Raw genomic sequence first — 18,872 nt, forward strand, 5'->3', positions numbered from 1 at the left:
TACTAAGTTGAGAGACTGTTACCGTGAAGCCGGCCGGTGTGGCCGTGCGGTTCTAGGCGCTTCAGTCTGGAACCGCGTGACCGCTACGGTCGCAGGTTCGAATCCTGCCTCGGACATGGATGTGTGTGATGTCCTTAGGTTACTTAGGTTTAAGTAGTTCTAAGTTCTAGGGGACTGATGACCACAATGTTAAGTCCCATAGTACTCAGAGCCATTTGTTACCGTGAGAAGCGATTTAATAATTCACATAGCTATAAGACTTGCCCATATTTTGTCATTAGGCGGAGATCTCAGTGTACTCATAGTACCACTTAACTGTTATTATTATTAGTAATATTATGCATTTCTATCCGAATGGGCAGGGCGATCTGTTTCAGAGCTGTCAATCCTTTCTAGCTAGATAGTAGCTTGTCGTCTAATCGCGCTCTCCAGGGAGACACTGGATGCTGGAAGTCGCAAGTGGTCGTCAGAATGCAAGACAAGTGGTCGTCAGAATGTAAGACTTTGGAAGACATTCATTGTTTTGGTTTGCTACCAACCGTAAACCAGCATATAGTGCAGTGTACACTGGTATTGTTGGCGCCATTCTGTGTTGTGCTGAGTTTTGTTTCCCGTTTACTAGCTGCACGTTCAACATGTGCTCTCGTATACAAAAGCAGTGCTGTATCCTAAGTTAATACCTTCGGTTTGTATCTTTTCTGAAATGGGCGCAACTTTTTGCTGCAGTGCGTCTGAATGAGCGCGTCGATCACGAGTGGTTATGAGGATTGATATTGGCACTAACGCCTCACCAGTTTCTCGTCCTAAGAGACTGTTATCTGGTCACTGTCTTGACCATATGCCCTAGCTTACTTTTATCGGCCGAGTTTAACCGGCTGGAATTCCCGTGTCCGAGTGAAATAATGTTCATTCTGACACTTGAATTAAGAATGCCCTCTCGTAATATTACAGGCAGAGAAGAGAATCGCAGGCGTCAAGTTCAGAAGATGAACAGTTGTAATTACATATCACAAAAAACGAGGGATAGTGTTAAAACACGTGTTTCTCCGCGCAGCGGGTGATGTTCTTCAGGTGTGACCGCGGTATTATCTATCCCCCGTTTTGCGTCGCATTGCCATGCCCTTGACTTCACCTGACTCACGGTGAAACGAAGGACTGCCTTGCGGAGGTTTCCCGGATGGACCTGTCAGCAACGTATGTATCGGCCAGCAGGAACTACACCGTGATGCTCTCCAGCACCTGCGTAGTCCCGGGACGTGAATCCGCCATCTCCCGTCTCAGGTGCCGTATTAAAAATTACGACTACACGATAAAAGCGACGGCTCGACTACTTTGACCACCGACGTTTGTTGCCAAAAGTACGAAAACTATCGCAGAATCAGCGTAACAGCTCATGCATCCAAGCTGCTGACAAGAATAACATGGGGAAGAATGGAAAAGAAAATTGAGGATCTATTAGACGACGATTAGTTTGACTTTAGGAAAGGTAAAGGCACGGGCACCATAGAGACGGTTCTGCCTTTGCACTTAATAATGGAAGAAAGACTGAAGAAAAATCAAGACATTAATTGGGTATGACGCCCAAGGAAAAGCGATAGGCAGTCTAAAATGTTTCCAGAATGAAATTTTCACTCTGAAGTGGTGTGTGTGCTGATATGTTTCGGCGTAAAATGTTTCAATGTGTTCGAAATTCTCACAAAAATAGGGGTAAACTACAGTGAAAGACAGGTAATATACAATATTGAATGAAGTATTGTTATTAAAAATGATGTGACACAGGATGTAGTCTTTCACTCCCCACTGTTCAGTCTGTACTTTGAAGAAGCAATAATGGAAATAAAAGAAAGGTTCAAGAGTGGGATTGAGAGCCAGGGTAAAATGATATCAACAATAAGATCTGCTGAAGACATTGCTGTTCTCAGTAAAAGAAAAGAATAATTACTGCAACTGTTGAATGGCATGAACAGTCTAATGGGTACAGAATATGGATTGAGAGTAATCCAGAACAAGGTGAAAGTAATAAGAAGTAGCAGAAACAAAAATAGCCAGAAACTTAATATCAAAATTGATGGTTTTGAAGTACATGATTTAAGAAATTGTGCTACCTCAGAAGCAAACTAACCCACAGGGAACAAAGAGGCAGACATAAAAGGCAGACTAACAAAAGCAAAGAGGACATTCTTGGCCAAGACAAATTTACTAGTATCAAGCATAGGCCTTAATTTGAAGAGGAAAATTTCTGAGAATGTAAATTGGGAGCACAGCATTCCATGTTAGTGAATCGTGGACAGTGGGAGAACCGGAACATAAGAGAATCGAAGCAGTTGAGATTGATGCTACAGGAGAATGTTGACGGTCAGGTGGACTGATAAAGTAAGAAATGATGTTTCCCATAGAATCAGTGAAGAAAGCAATGTGTGGAAAACAGTGACAAGAAGCAGAACACAATAAAGGTCATATGTTAAGGCATCAGGGAATAACATCCTTGGTAGTAGAGGGAACTGTAGAGGGGGAAAAAACTGTAGGAGAAGGCAGAGATAAGAGTTCGTTCAGCAAATAATTGAGGACATATGGCGCAAGTGCTGCTATGAAATGAAGAAGACTAATTTTTGGTGAGCCACATCAAACCAGTCAGAAGATTGATGACTCAAAAGATCCTGTGAACAATCAAATAAAATTTGTGAATGGACTGGGGATTTCTTGCTAAAGAAGATGGGTGCAGCATGTTGTCTTGGATGTACTGTCGTCGAGAGAAGTGAAGTAATGTCAGGCATGAACCAGTGAAGTGTGTTGGGACACTTACTGACCATTTAGTATAATTAAAGACCTTTTAGGTGATATTAATAGTAACATCAGACTTTTTTGCAGATGATACATTTATCTATAATGTTGTGCTATCTGGGAGAAAAAACTGCACTAGTATTCAGTCAGAGCTTCATAAGATTTCATTCTGGTGAAAAGACAGAATGCAAAAATGTAATATCCTGTAACTACAATATTAATGATTAACAATTTTGAACTAGTCAGCTTGTACAAATATCTGGGGGTACCAATTTATAGGTTATGAAATGAACCGATCATGTAGGCTTAGTCACAGGGGAAGCAGGTGGACGGCTTCAGTTCAATGGCTGCCTACTGGGGGGTGGTGGTGGTGGTGGTGGTGGTGGTGGTGGTGGTGGTGGTGGTGGTGGTGGTGAATTAAATAAATTACAACCAATAGTAGAGTATCTAACATAGGTATATCAGTGTGAATTTAGAAATTACTGATCCATTAGTAATAAATAAACAATGAATGGAATACGACTGAATATAATCTTTCTCTTTTTGTGTTACTCTTAGGATGTGTAAAGACATTTAATGGGCATTCCAACAGAATCCAGTTAACTCAGTCGTAACTTTTAATAACTGTTAGTAAAACCTTAGTCCAGGATTTTGTGGGTTTTCTACAATACTGTTTGACATTTGTATGGATAAAATTGTTACAGGAATGGAGAAAGAACAAATATTTTAAACAAAAAGACTGTAAACAATATATTTTTGCTGATGATCAAGTATACTGTAAGTTGACTTGGAAGACTGTCACTCAGAAGATAAGTGAATAAAAAAAATTGGAAAGCTACAACATTAAGATTTCTGTACATAAAATGAAAGACTTGCAAATAGAATCAAACTGCTATGTATAAAACGTCTTGAGCATTCCGACTACTTCACAAATGAGTTAATATGTTAAATATTTGTCATTACGCATGTAAAACCTGTATGACTGAAGATATGTGGCCCTAATAACATTGGTTTTGTTAGTTCCAGATTACTCACCCATAGACTAATAAAAAAGACAAAACCAAAACTGGTAAACAGTTTTAAGATAGGCTACCTCTTCACACACTTATATATTTATCATGTCATATTTCATGAACCATCTGCCATACAATAATATAACCATGCAGGGATATTAGAGGTGCAAGTGGATAATGTCTGCAGAATGTGTTGCAAAGAGAGTTAGTAGCAAAGAAGTAATAAATTACATGTCATGCCTGATATTGGAGTTTTACTACATGAACAGTAAAAATGTAATAAGCAGTAAACTGTTTTCATTTCTTTATTTTGTGGGGGATGTCAGAAAACAAAAGTTTTGAAAACGTTTGAAATTCTGTGTGAACTTCATTGGAAGTCAATATGTGATTTCACTCTCAAAAACTGGAAGAATATAGTCTGGGTAATTTGCGTGCTTTGAGTTTTGCCACCTCAAGACATAATTGTAATGCTTGGCTTGTTTTGTTAAATCTTTCATGTAAAATTATACTTAAAATTATACTTCTTAGTGAGTAGACCAAGACAGCATTTTAAAATTTTAAATTCATTCAATAATTATATGAAATACTGAAAAAATAATTTATTGTTGACTCTGGAAAGTGTTAGATGGACATTCTGCACCTGGGACATGGTGGCCATTTTAGCCGTTTGGTAAAATCTCTCGTAACACATGTTTAGAGAACTACAAAAGTTCAGCAGGTTAAATGGGTACATAAAAAGGAGTCTGAGGCTGTATAGGGAAACATCTAAGAATAAGATATTTTGTAGTGTCAAAACCTGCAATACAGTATGTTAGTGAAATGTGGGTTCTGAGAGAAAGTGGTAAAAGAAGAATAAAAATGAGATTCCTAAGCTTTATTTTAGGTGTAAGATTCTAGACCAAATTAGAAGTGTTGACACATGCAAATCACATGTAGTTGCAAGTAATGTAGTGGAAAATGTGAAAACCTAATGACATGTAGTCGAATACACTTAGAGAGACTACCACTGTGAACATTCTGAAATGCACCAAGGAATAGAGATACTTGAGAGTGTGAGAACACAGGGGAGAGCATTTTTTCCATTGACTTTGGAATGAGGCTTCACCCAAACCATGATTTGGAAGCAGAACAACATGATGATAATTTAGCTATTGGGATGAAAGTATGTGGGAATGGGAGATTTTTGTACCTGCTTACAATGTTGTTTTTGTTTTATTTTTGTTTTGTTTTGGTGTGTGTGTGTGTGTGTGTGTGTGTGTGTGTGTGTGTGTGTTTGTTTGTTTTGTTGCCACCTACTCTTCACTTGTGACACATGTCTATCATGATTTCCAATTATGTGCTTGCAAAAGATAGTCTAAAAAAAAAATCATCTGTTTATGTACCTGACAGAATACCTTTCTTTTATGTTACAGTTTGCAAGCTGTGCGGATCTTGCAATCCAAATCCCAGGGAATCTCAGTCAAGATGGGCTTTATCGTTTAGACTACTCACCGCCACATGGGAAGCCGGCACCAAATACTACAATTGCCTCAAAGGATATTGGAGACGTTATAGAATTTTCTCAAGGTCTTCCTGGCACAAAATACAACTTTTGGCTGTATTACTCAAATTCCAGCTTCCAAGATCTGTTGACGTGGACAGCTTCAATCACAACAGGTTAGTTACCTTCCTCAAAATGTGGGAATCCAACTGTATTTCAACACTGCTTTGCATCACACTGAAACATTGTAGAGTTGTATTATTTATTTTTGTATAATTTACATTTTTTGATGCATGTCATTGTAAACTTCTGAAATAATGATTTTTATCCACACAAGCTGACACATTATATTAAAAAAGAAAATTATGTACTCTCTAGCACCTGATGCACCAACCAATCTTTCTGTAACCGTCCATAGTGGTAAAGTGACTGATGTATCTTGGAGTCCTCCACTTGTTGGCCATGCCTCGGGATATAAGATTAAGGTACAGTACCAGAAAGTATTTAAATCAAGACTACAACTCATTAGTTGTGTTGACATAAACAAAGAATATCTTTATATTTAAAAGCTAGAGTGAACCTGTTGAAAACTTACTTGTGTTTTAAATTTCGTTTTTAGTCAGATTTGTATACTTATACCATTGTATGCGTGTAAGATGGGGACAAATATGTGAAACCTCTCACTGAAGTATGGGCTAACCTTTTGAAGTTATTGATATTTTTTTATTATAATACAGCTTCTTCCTCTTTTTCTCTTTCCATTTCATATTATGTCGTCCTTCCTTCTTCTCTTTGTGTTATTTTCTGCTCTCTGCATTATCAAGATCAAGTGAGGTTTTGGTGGTGGTGGTGGTGGTGGTGGTGGTGGTGGTGGTGGTGGTGGTGGTGCTGCTGCTGCTGCTGCTGCAGTTAGGAGATAACTGTAATTCTTTTCAGGAGTGAAGTTAAAGTTCCCATATGGCCATCCTGATTTTGGTTTTCCATGATTAACTTGATTTATTTCGTCTGAATCGTCTGATGGCATTTTCAGCAGGCTGTGGCCAATAACTTCCCACAAAGGTTTTATATTGAATAAAGCCATAAAACCTCCTGCTTCAGTAATGTCAAAATTCATGGAATCTTGAAGTTCGACTTCCCCACCAAACCTCTCCAGACATTCTTACTATGGTCCCAGTTCCTAACATCTCTCAAATTTAATAATAATCTCCTCCTGTACTTTATCTGGTTTTGCATTTTCATTCTTCAATTTCCAACTGATCCTGCACATACTGGCTGCACTTTTTCTCATAGATGCCAGTCTGATTTGCCTTTCCCTATATTTTTCTTTTGGTGAGGGCAGTTTCTAGTATAACATTCTTTGATCTGCTTGTCCTCGACCCCCCCCCCCCCCCCCTCTCTCTCTCTGTCTGTTTCAGCATCTTTATTAATAGCTCATGCCTGTTTTCTTATAACTATGTGTGCCGTCTCTCTGCCTGTCTTCCTGCCAGCACAACTTTGCTGCTTTGATGTATTAGTATTTCACCTATGTGAGAGTTTGGCAGTGATGTGATCTGTCTGCCCTGCACTACCCTTGAGTTTTGTACAGTTCTCTAACAACTTCATTAAGTCTCATTGTGTAGGCCTATCAGAATTAACTTTATCCCAGAAAATTATCTTAAATTTTTGTTTGATTCCTTATGTGTAGCACAATCCATTTATAAAAACACTGTATAGAAGTTCTATTATTGACCATTATTCTCTATTGTTGTTATCAAGAACAATGATTGGAATATTTATAATTCATGAGGTTGCTGTGTTAATCCAATGTTACATTATTGTTTCTTTTGAAATTTAAAGTATTCTGATTTGTCACAATGATTTTTATGTTCTTCTTGACAGTTTCCTGTTTTCACACCTTGTTTGTTTCTTTGTGGCTGTTTTGCAATATTCTAAAAAAAATTATTTTTATTTTGTCGTTTACAATATGAATGAATAATTTTAAGACCTAACATAAATCCCTTTTCTAATTTCACTTATGACCTTCCACATATACCAGTTTCTTGCAGTTATTTGCAAATTACATTTTTAATATTATTGTTAAAATTTTTTACTTGGCTAAAATGTTTCATTTGCATGTTCTTTCAGTATTATTTCTTACAAGCTAAACTTTATTCCTAATGCATTCCTTTATGCAGGTATGTGCATAATTTCTGGCTGTCTACTGGTTCTTACTTTTTGCTACCTCTTTCTTTAGTAATATTTCTTATTGCTAAGCATTTTCTGTAGTCTGTCTGCTACATATGCTCTGTATTTTTTCATTTTTGTTGAAATATCTAAACCTTTTTTTCTGTATACTGGGAAACATTGTTCGATGGATCCTTTAAATATCTGTACAGGGGATGCAGCCTGGTCACTTCTAAAGTTATTGCTACATCATGGCATTAATACATTATGTAAAATAAGTGATATAGGACTAAGAACTAGTTTTAACACATTTTCATTTCCTGTAGATGACATTTATAGCAACTTCCAGAAATATTTTGAAAATGTATGAATCTGTCCATTTTGTAAAAGCTCTACAGTATTGTAAAATACTATTAATGGGGCTTGGGACAATTAAGTTACCAAACAAATCTGAATCTGTGAGTGTTCGCACTATGTACTGCACACCTTGATATTTATTGCTTATTACTTTACAGTGTCAGCAGCTAACTACTGTACTGCACGTCATGTGGTAGGAACACACCGTATTGCAACATATCATCTGCTAGTACAGAAATGTTTTTAGAGTATGTATTCGACATTCGCTGAGCTCAATTTTTAGAAACTTATTGAGGAATTTTGAAGTCATGTCAACACATGTAATATAGACTCTGCCCCTCACATATAGCTGTTTAATAGGGCATAAAATGTATTTTTTCCCCCACACCAATAAATCTTCACTGTCCAGTACCATATTGTTTTGTGCTTGCTCTCATGATGATCATATATGGATATGTGAGTGCATGCCATACTTCAAGAGTTTCATTCAAATTTCTGTATCCATAAGTAAAATAATCCTAACAGGGGTGCAAATTCTATTCTTTCTTCAATTTGCACTTCTGCTTGTGTGTTTCTGTGAGAAGTGAGGAAGTAATCAGCCCATAAAAGGACCACACATTAATTAAAAACTGCATCTCATGATTTTGTTTGGTGGTTAAAGGAAGTTGCATACCTGCACTGATGTGAATGATCGCTCCATCTCTTAAAAATTATCAGGCCAGTCAAACAGCTGTTGACATCCCAGAACGAATCTTAGACTGTGCAGCAGAATGTGCACTATTTCGAAATTTTTAACACCTTAAAACTGTATGCTGAACCAGCGCTCGAGTCCAGCACCTTGCCTTTGGCGCGAAGTACTCTCATTGATTAAGCACTATGAAACCCACTCAAGACCCGTAACCTGTCCTTATGCCTTCCCTGTCATCTCTGTGGAAGGAAGGTAGGTTGGTAGGTAGGTTGGTAGGTAGGTAGGTAGGTAGGTAGGTAGTGTTTGCTTGGACAATACTGCCAAAAGCTTGTTTCAAATATAAAATCATGTATAGAGAGAAGTCACAGTATAAATAACAAACTGACAGATTAAAACTGTGTGCTGGACCGAGACTCAAACTCGGGACCTTTGCCTTTCACGGGCAGGTGCTCGTGAGTCGTGCTTGGGTAGCTCAGTTGGTAGAGCACTTGCTCGTGAAAGGCAAAGGTCCCGAGTTCGAGTCTCGGTCCGGCACACAGTTTTAATCTGTCAGGAAGTTTCATATCAGCACACACTACGCTGCAGAGTGAAAATCTCATTCTGGGCACAGTATAAATAGTTTGAACAATGATTTAATTATTTTTACAGTTTTCATTTGGTTTCAATACTTGTACATCTAAGGAATCTTGGCTGGATTCATAGATATTTACTAACAACTGTTCATGACACATAAATCACTTCTCAGCTACATTGTCCTCTCATTTGTTGTCCATGGCAATTATTTACTCTTCAGTTCTTGTTCCTTGGGATAATGATTGTTATTGCAAAGTGCCAACTTTATTATTGTATGCTCTTATTGCATTTACCTTACTTTTGATGTTATCATTGTATTTATCATTTGTTGACTTATGTTTTTCTCTACAGGTTTTGACTATTGGAGACTCAAGGGAACCCTTCCGTGTTGTACTACAAGAGGAAGAGACGGGTCTGCATTATCGTTTGCAGAATCTCACACCTGGTGGCTCGTATCAAGTCCAATTGCTAACTGTTTATGAAGGAAAAGAAAGTCTTGTATATATTTCAAGGAATTTTACTACAAGTAAGTAACACTCCATAACTGTTAGTAAGCATTAGTAATGCTGTGGCAGTTCTAATTATTCACTCCCTTTCATGTCATATGCTGAAATGTAAAATTTCAGGAACGTTCCTGCCCATTTATTATTATGAAAAGGATAGGTTGCTACCTACCATGTTGTGGAGATGTTGAGTTGCAGACACACGCAAAAAACAGACTGCGCTCTACCCTTCTCATAATATTTTCATTATTCCATAGTGTATTTTCCGTTATTGGATTTTGCAGGTTCTCTTGAGTAAATATAACAGCAACAAATTTCATCATGGAATATGTGTACAGGGATGGCAGAATTAGGATTCCAAGACATGTCACAATGGTTGAGCAATTACATTGGACACCTCTGCCTAATCATGTAGCACTTTTCCTTCATTGTTTTACAATACATGTAGCATTAACTCCACAAGATGGCAAAAATAAAACCTTTTTAAGTGCCACATACAATTCACAGAGATTGATAAAGCTGATGTGTTTCTCAAATATATTAAGATGCAATTTGGAAGCATTGAGGCAGTGCATCGGGGTCTGGCTGGATGTGAACGTCATCTCCTGTGTGTAGTGGACAGACAAACAGATGCACATTGTCAGACAGTAATTGCTGTATAATTTGCTAATGAAAGATGATGACCATCTTAGTAATGTCCAACACTCCAAAATATACCATCCTCTGTGGAGATGGTAGTGCCTCTTTTCCAACACAGCAATCTAATGCTCTTAATCAGGGATGAATATCTTACAACAAAATATGTAGTGCAATGATTGGAAAAAGAGATATTAAGGAAACATTAATAAGAGCCAGAATATAATGATAGAATTTGTTGGGAATGTTATATGCCGGATCCTTCTACTGGAGGAAAGAGAAAGTAGAAGAATCTTTTTATGAGTCATGAGAATCGTGTTAAATTTATTGAGAATTTTGCAACAATGAACATCTGCTACATGTATTGGAAGGCATACTGAAATACAGCTGCCAGTACAAGTACTATATTTTGTCAAGCACAGGGGGGAAAGGTACATTATAGTCCAGAAACACAATAATAAAAAAACATTGGAGGTATGATTTAAACAACGCATTCAGTTACAACTTTTTCATGTTTTATTAACTACACGATGCATTTCGGACCCTGTGGGTAGATCAACAGGTGTAATTTGTATTAATACATGTTTTATTTCTTCTCCCGAATGAGGTGAAATGCATATTCCTGTAACGAAAAGGTTTAATACTAGGTTATGAATTTCATAAGTCGAATGTGGAAAATATATTCAAAACAATGGAAAATGAACAGTGTAAACTTACATAATCACCCAAGTAAAGCATTTTTAACGTTTTAGTACTGGCAAACATTCTTTTCTCTGTAATTTTAGTACATGTCACTTCATTCAAGATGTACATTTGCACACACATGTTTATAAACACTTCACAGATGTTTTTGTACATGATGTTGTCAAAGATGAATTTATTCGTAGTGCTAAAGATATAACTATTAAACAATTGACATATGCAAGAAATACCTTTAGAATAGGTCTTCAAAATACTGAAATAACTATAGCTTGCAAAATATGTTTGTTCATTTAACATATGTTCTGGTTTCTTGATTTTGTGGGTGTATATCTCCAGTTGTTCTAACAGGCTTTGGGTCTTACCATTGGCTTCGTTATGTAGTATTACCAAATTATTTTCTAGACTGTTGATGACATGTTTCGTTTGCAGCATATGTTGTGCAATGACTGATTTTTCGAAATTCTTGAGCCTGAAAGCATTTACATGTTCTTGAAAACGGGTCTTGAAGTTTCTGCCTGTTTTCCCTACATTGTAGGCAGGACAACTGGGGCATGATACTTTGTACACTGCTGTTGTAGTATGTGTGTTTATTTGATTTTATGTTATGGATGAGTAGGTTTCATAACTTATTATTGGTTGAGAATGCAACTGTTACATTTGTTTTTCTTAAAAGGTTGGCGATCTTTTGTGATGTGGGGCACAGGTATGGGATACGGGCGAATATTGTCTCTTCTTTCACAGTGTGTCCATTCGTTGTCTTGCTTTTGTGTATTTGTCTGCCTAAATTGTCAATTGTTCTGGCTGTGTAGCCATTGCTTATGGCAATGCTCTTTATTGTATCTGTCTCATTCTTGACAGTGTTTCCTTCTAAATCAAGGGAGTGTACTCTGTGTAGCATGGACCTAAATGCAGCATGTTTCTGTGTGGTAGGATGGCATGATGAGTTGTCCAGTGTTATGTCTGTGTATGTGCATTTTCTGTATATGCTGAACTTGTGGTTTTGTTGCTGGTTGACGATTTTAAGATCCAGGAAGTTTATGCTTTCATTGTCCTCATGTTCTATTGTGAATTTTATGTTTTGGAGGAAAGAATTGAATACTGCTAGTAGTTCTTCGAGCTCACCTTTTGTTCCATCAAATAGCAGCAAGGTGTCATCAACATATCTCCAGTAATATAATATTTTACTTTTGAGTCTATTGTCTTCATTAAAGAACTTACTTTCCAGATGATTGAGAAATATGTCTGTGAGAAAACTTGAAATGCTACTGCCCACGGCGAGACCCTCATTCTGTTGGTAAACTTCCCCATTAAATGTAAAGTAATTGTGAGACATTGTTAGCTGTAACATGTCCTTGACTTCTGATATTTCTGCAGTTGAGAATGTTTTATGTTTTATTAAGTTTTCAAGGATTATGTGTATTGTTTCTTCAGTTGGTACATTTGTAAATAGGTTGGTTACATCAAAAGAGGCAAACCTGGCATCTGCAGGAATATTTATGTCCTTAATTTTAGTTTGCTACTTCATTTGTGTTCTTAACTGAGTATGATTTATCAAATGTATAGTACTGTTTCAGAATTTCATTCAGTAATTGGGAGACTTTGGAGGCAGGTGTTTTTTAGAATTAACAGTGGGTCTTAATGGAACATGGGGTTTATGGGCCTTAGGTTGAGCTCTTAGTCTTGGGGCTGTGGGGTTCATTAAAATGAATGTTTTTTGCTTGTTTTTCTGTGAAGAGGAAATTGTATTTATTGACCATTTTTCTGATTTTGTTTTGGAATTTTATTGTTGGATCTTGTTTGAGCTGTGCTATGTTGTTTTCAGAAAAGAAAGTCAGTGTTCTAGTGATGTATTCATCTTTGTTCATAATTACTACAGAATTGCTTTTGTTAGCTTTCAGAACCATGGCATCGTTATTATTAAGTTTCATGTTTATGCTCTTTACTAGCTTTCTCTCTTGATAAACTGCTTTGGAGGTTTCATTATGGTTACTTATGCGTTTTTGAATAATTTCATTTATGTTGTGTGCTAAGACATTCTGTTCAATGTTATTTAGGCCAGCTAAATCAGCTGCTTTTTTAGTGTGTATGATGAGATTTTTGTGGTCATTGTTACTTAATCTGGGTTTTACATTGTGTTTTAGCCCTTTCCTGAGTAAACTGTGTTTTGTTGGATGGTTGGTTGTTCTGTTGCTGATGCAGTTTTAGTTGCATGGCTTTTAATTTCTTTTGGTACCAGTGTGTGATTTCAGTCTGCATTTTGTTTACGATACTTTCAACATTCTCTTCAGCAGCTTTTAGTTCTAATGGGTGTAGTGTATTAGCTAATTGTAAATATGTGTTATAACAGCACCTAATAATATCTTCTTTCTTCTTATACTGAGATTTAAGTTCAGACTTCATTCACATTATCTCACATTTCCTTTTTGCAATCTGGGCTGCAGCTTTTCCTTCAAAGTGTATAAGAACCATAATTTGAAAAGCTTTTGACAACTAAAGTACCTGCAAATGTGGATAAGTAGTTGACCACATGCCCTCTTTGACAAATGCTATTTACTTCACTTTTTAGACAGATAAAGAAGTTTGCAGTTGCTATGCATCCTAGTTTCATGATTTCTAATCTATATTCGCAACTCTTGATGGCAGAACTTTACCATCCAATATTTCTAAAATTCTTTGTTGACAAAAATTTTCAATTATTTTCCTAACAATATTATGAAAAGGAAACTTGCTTCTCACCATATAGCGGAGATGCTGAATCGCATAGAGGCACAACAAAAACACTCTCACAATTAAAGCTTTCGGCCGTTAAGACCTTTGCCAATGCACACATGGGCGCACACACACACACACACACACACACATACACACACACACACACCTTCAGGCAACTGAAACCACACTGCCAATGAAAGCATAATTAGCAGTGTAGTTGTGTGGTGTGTGTGTGTGTGTGTGTGTGTGTGTGTGTGTGTGTGTGTGTTTTCTATTGTTGACGAAGGTGTAACAGCCAAAAGCTTTAATTGTGGGAGTCTTTTTGTTGTACCTATCTGCGACTCAGCTGCTATATGGTGGGTAGTAACTTTCCTTTTCATAATTTTCTTACATTCCATCCTAGATTTTCCATTGTCTCACTTTCTTTTTTCGTCAGACTTGGGTAGAGGCAGGAGTCTGATGATTTCCATAAAGATGCCCTTTGTAGATAGCATTTTTTCAAGTGTAACATGGACTTTGAAAGATGTTTTCCAGACAGGTTTTAATACTATGGATTTACTGGTGTAACTGTAACTTTTATTTCTGTCAGAAGAAAGTGATTGCCTCAAGTCTTTTGTCGTGTAGATATAATTTTTATTTTCCATGAGTACCGTAAAGAAATCATGAACTAATTGTAAAATAATGCATAATTTGATGGTAGGAAATGAAAAGCTTGTGATTCCATCGATCTGTGAAAGCCTTTTAATTCCAGTAACTTCTTATGAAAGAGAGATTTAAAAATGCATGGATTTCTTTTAAGCTGTCAATACCTAGGCTTCTTCTGTATAGTTACACGTGTAGCAACTTTTTATGTATTACTTTATATTATTTTTTAAGAAACTGTCTTTGCTTCTCTTGTAAAATTTAACAAAATGGAATTTGAGGTAATCATTGCCTACCATCTATATATTGCAACCACTGAAATGTGAATTGCTTTTATATTTTGTGATTATATGTTTAGCAGTGCATTGTGTGTATGTCTGATACTATTTGAAAAGAGTGCTTGTGAACAAAACATGGCTGTAACATTACTCATATAAACACTAAGTTGAAACATTAAAGCCAAGGTTACCTGACTGTGTGTTCTTAAACTCAAAAAATCGATGGTGCAAACTAATTCATTGAAGCATAGCTATTTGCTACATGATGTTTACCCTTTATTGTCAAAGTCAGGCATACTGTGAAAAAATAGCTATTGCACAGGTTTGAGGATTATGACATACTGATGTCAATCATCCTCACAAAATATGAAGTTTGTATCTTTACTGTTACTTTATCTAGTAATGGTATGTCGAAGGCAATGCTGTCGCCAACCTGAGGTTGGTTTCAACACCACAATACTATTCTAGTCACGATCAAATCAGATACGATGTATCCCTGCCTTCCTCTGACCTTTGAACTAACTTACCCAGTCAGGTATGAAGTACCTACAGTTTGATGTAATCCATAAACCATAATGAAATTTGACATTTTTCACTTTTATGTGTCATTGCTAGTGGTGGTAAATAACAGAAAAACATCCTAGAACTGATGCGGAACTGAACATCAGACTTTTGGTATTTGTTATCAATATTTATCCACATAACCACCAAGTCACTTGTATGCTATGAATAACCAAGCAAAAAGTGTGTGTGTTGAGTTGGGTTGCTGTTACAAGAAGTAATCATTGTAAGTATACATATCAGCTTAACTAGTATGCAGTTTTATTACTTTATTTCATTATGAGATTGACATTTTATCACTGTTGTATTGATATGTTGCTTTAAATCTGCGGGTAAAAGTCAGAGTTAGCATTCTAGGAAGTTCTTATTGTTAATAACACACAACTTCAATAACTTCTTGAGCTGTTGTTTTCTATATCTGCTTCATAAATTTGTGGCACTGCCATGGTTTGTTCATGATATGTGTATAGATTCACCAAGCATCCAACAAAACTATTTTCCATAGAAGAGATTTTGTTGGCAGTGTAAAAGAACTCTAGTGTGCATTTAGGAGAAATTTATATAAAGGGTACAAGTAACACACATTTTCCTTTTTTAGAACCTAACACACCAGGAAAATTCATTGTTTGGTTCAGAAATGAAACTACATTACTGGTCCTGTGGCAGCCACCATACCCACCAGGCATATTCACACACTATAAGGTCAGTTGTGACAAACTCACTTGTCTTTTTCCTTTTCCATTTTGTATTTTTTTTACCATCACACCTTTCCATGCTTAATACTTGAGTAAGGAGTGTTCACAGTGAATATTGTCACAGTTGCTTGTGTATATATTTTGTACATTTGTGTATTAATTTACTGATAAATTGTTTTAAGAATTACGTAATAGCATTGCTGTTTTTGAAGGTATCCATTGACCCTGATGATGCTGTGCAGAGTGTTTTGTATGTGGAAAAAGAAGGTGACCCTCCAGGGCCAGCTCAGGCAGCTTTCCAAGGACTGGTGCCAGGTATAATGAGGCTTTTTTAAATCCTGTGCATTTGAATATAAATTTATCCTACTGGTTAACAATGTTTTCTGTTACTTTTTTCTAGGACGAGCATACAATATTTCTGTACAGACAGTGAGTGAAGATGAAATATCAACACCAACAACAGCACAGTACAGAACAGTTCCCTTAAGGCCTCTAAATTTGACATTTGACAGATCTTCTATAACAGAGACATCATTTAGGGTAGAATGGCAGCCTCCAAAAGGAAAGAGGTACTATTATTGCTTTTTATTTGTATGTGTCTGTTCACATAATTTGCTTGTATGTTTTGACTTTTGAGAAAGAATAGGGATAAATGAATGCTAAAATATTGAGGTAAAGAAAATAAATTTCTTGGAGAAGAAGAATAAGAAAAATCCAGCAACACTTGCAAGGGTAGAAAAAGAATGTAACATAAGCCTCGAAGGGACGTGCTGATTTTCATAACGCGAGTGGGTGCGTGGCATATTTAATACACATGTAAAAAAAAGCTGTTTTTATATTACTAAGGTAAACATGTATCAGTAAAATCACAGTTTAATCTTAGTTTAACTAACCAATGATAAAATAAACTTTTATTATATGAGCTAAATGACTGTTTAATTAAATAATAATAATAAAATAAAATAAAATTTAATTGTATCACTCCGTTGCCTTGTTCATGTGTTGTCACACAGTAACGATCCACTTGGAGCATAAAACAGTGCAGTTGCATTAGGTCCCCACCTAATTGTCTCGCAGGCAACTGCCTCATTAGGGGATTGTGCTTGTAACTCGGAATATGGGCCATTTTCTTGCACAGATTGTAAAGTTTTTCTTACCTGGCTCGCTATTTCTTTTATATTACTGCTGCTCTCTTGAACGTGTAACAACACAGCATATCACTGTCGCCGTTGTTAACCTACAGTGGAATGGTACGAAACAATGTTATTTGTGGTTGGCGCACTTCACATGTAGATGTGTCTGCTTGAGGGTTAATTACAGTCTTCAGAATCAGGGGTTCCTGCATCTGAGAGCTGGAGATGAGAAGTAAGAGAAGAAGAGAAAAATGATGTAGCAACAGATTTAGACTGACTGTAGGGTGCAAAGTAAATCCATTTAACTGTAAATGTTAACACAGTCCTTATATACTGTATAGAATGCTTATGTAGATGTATATGGGAAGGGTTCAGAGAGATTTGTGGTGAAACAAGTCTTAGGAAGGCATGTTTCTGTGAAGATGTTTTACAGCTGAGTACTTGCTGTAGAGTGGGAATTTGAAAGAAAAAGTCATTTCTACCATTCACCATTGGAAATATGGTGATAGAGCAGTCAGATCTAGGGAACATATGTGGAAGGTCATGTTGAGATAAAAATTGCGATAAGCACAACATAGTAGAGTTTGCTATTAGCAGGGTGCAGCACTTGCACAATGGTGTAATTGGAGATAGGAAATTTTAATCTATCATACTGGATAAAACAGATGTACGCTAAACATAACAAATATTTTTATTTTGTCCTAGATTTTTATTTCTTCATCTAAAACATACTGTAAGTTCACTTTATAAACTTTTTTATGTTTACTAACTAATAATTACTGTCCATAAATTGTATTTCATTGTATGAATTGCCTTGCTGAAAATGATCAAGCTTTTATATGTTGACATAAAGATTAAGATTTAGAACTATTAGACATCTGATGTTTATGGATTCTTTCTTGTTCTTTTCTCCTTATCATATATTTTTGTATATGTGATAGAAATCAACTTCACATTTGTTGTACAATGTGATTCGCACAGTAGAATAATTTGGAGTGGTTGAATTGCAGTTTTATTGTTTTCTAATGTTGTCAGTTCAGTCACTTTTTATTGTAGTGTTGGTAGGTTTTTATTATCAACAGTGCTTATCTGGGCACATGAGAAAGGTTTGACCTGTATGTTATATGTAGCCAAACCATTGAAATTTTACTTCATCCCATTGCCCCCTCCTCTGAAGTTATTCAGTATGTTGCTGAACTTAGTCCAACTAAAGTGGCCAGAGAGTGCAGTCAGTCATGTGTGCACAAGGCTAAAGTGGCCAGAGATAGTGATCATGTGTGCGTGAAATGTGCTGGGTTGTATGAATGTGTGTGTTTTCCTTTCTTTTCTGAAGAGGGCTTCAGCTGAAAGCTTAATGTTTAATAGTCTTTTCATTGTAACTCTCTGCAACCCAATGTGTCATCTTTACGGTGAGTAGCTATCTATCCTTTTCATAGCTGTTGATATTACAGCCTGAACTTCCCATTGTTTCTTCTGTGTGATAGGTATTTGTGGTGTATTTATATGTGCTTGAGGAATTTTCTGTCTTGTCTAGCCTGCACTCTTTTCAGAGAAGTGTCTGTTAGTTTCACGCCATTTACAGCGTAACACGTACCTACCTTCAGACACTCACCAAGTTAAATACTGTTTTCTACAGTTATTTTTTTACACAGTACTTATCTGTTTGACAGTAATAAAAGTGATGTGATGAGACTATTGAATTAACAAGGAATAATTTCTGCAGTGTAGTTAGTAATGGAATTTAGGAGATGTCTTAGTTTACTTCTAAATGCAGCGTAACTTGTTTCCTATGTGGATTCATCCAAAAAATAATTATTTGACTGCGTCAAGGGAAAATATTTGAGAGCACGCTGAAAAGTAATGTCTTTGAGTTTTTTATGTGAAAATTCGTGAAGCTTGTTAAGGAAGACAGATCTTATTGACATTTTACATCCTCATTCTTCAGGTCTTCATAT

General features: G+C 36.4%; 1 protein-coding gene across 4 annotated transcripts in view; it reads left to right on the plus strand.

Moving 5' to 3' along the window:
- LOC126253317 (tyrosine-protein phosphatase 10D) overlaps positions 1–18,872 on the plus strand; it is a 340,420-nt gene that overhangs the window by 195,520 nt on the left and 126,028 nt on the right. For all 4 annotated transcript variants that reach the window (XM_049954568.1, XM_049954570.1, XM_049954569.1 and 1 more), the window contains exons 2-7: positions 5,207–5,450; positions 5,653–5,759; positions 9,407–9,581; positions 15,688–15,791; positions 15,997–16,099; positions 16,185–16,353. In XM_049954568.1, coding sequence (XP_049810525.1) covers positions 5,207–5,450; positions 5,653–5,759; positions 9,407–9,581; positions 15,688–15,791; positions 15,997–16,099; positions 16,185–16,353 — 902 coding nt within the window. The remainder of the gene's footprint in view (positions 1–5,206; positions 5,451–5,652; positions 5,760–9,406; positions 9,582–15,687; positions 15,792–15,996; positions 16,100–16,184; positions 16,354–18,872) is intronic.

This window comes from Schistocerca nitens, chromosome 4 (genome assembly GCF_023898315.1).
Source record: "Schistocerca nitens isolate TAMUIC-IGC-003100 chromosome 4, iqSchNite1.1, whole genome shotgun sequence".
Classification (NCBI taxonomy): Eukaryota; Metazoa; Arthropoda; class Insecta; order Orthoptera; family Acrididae; genus Schistocerca; species Schistocerca nitens.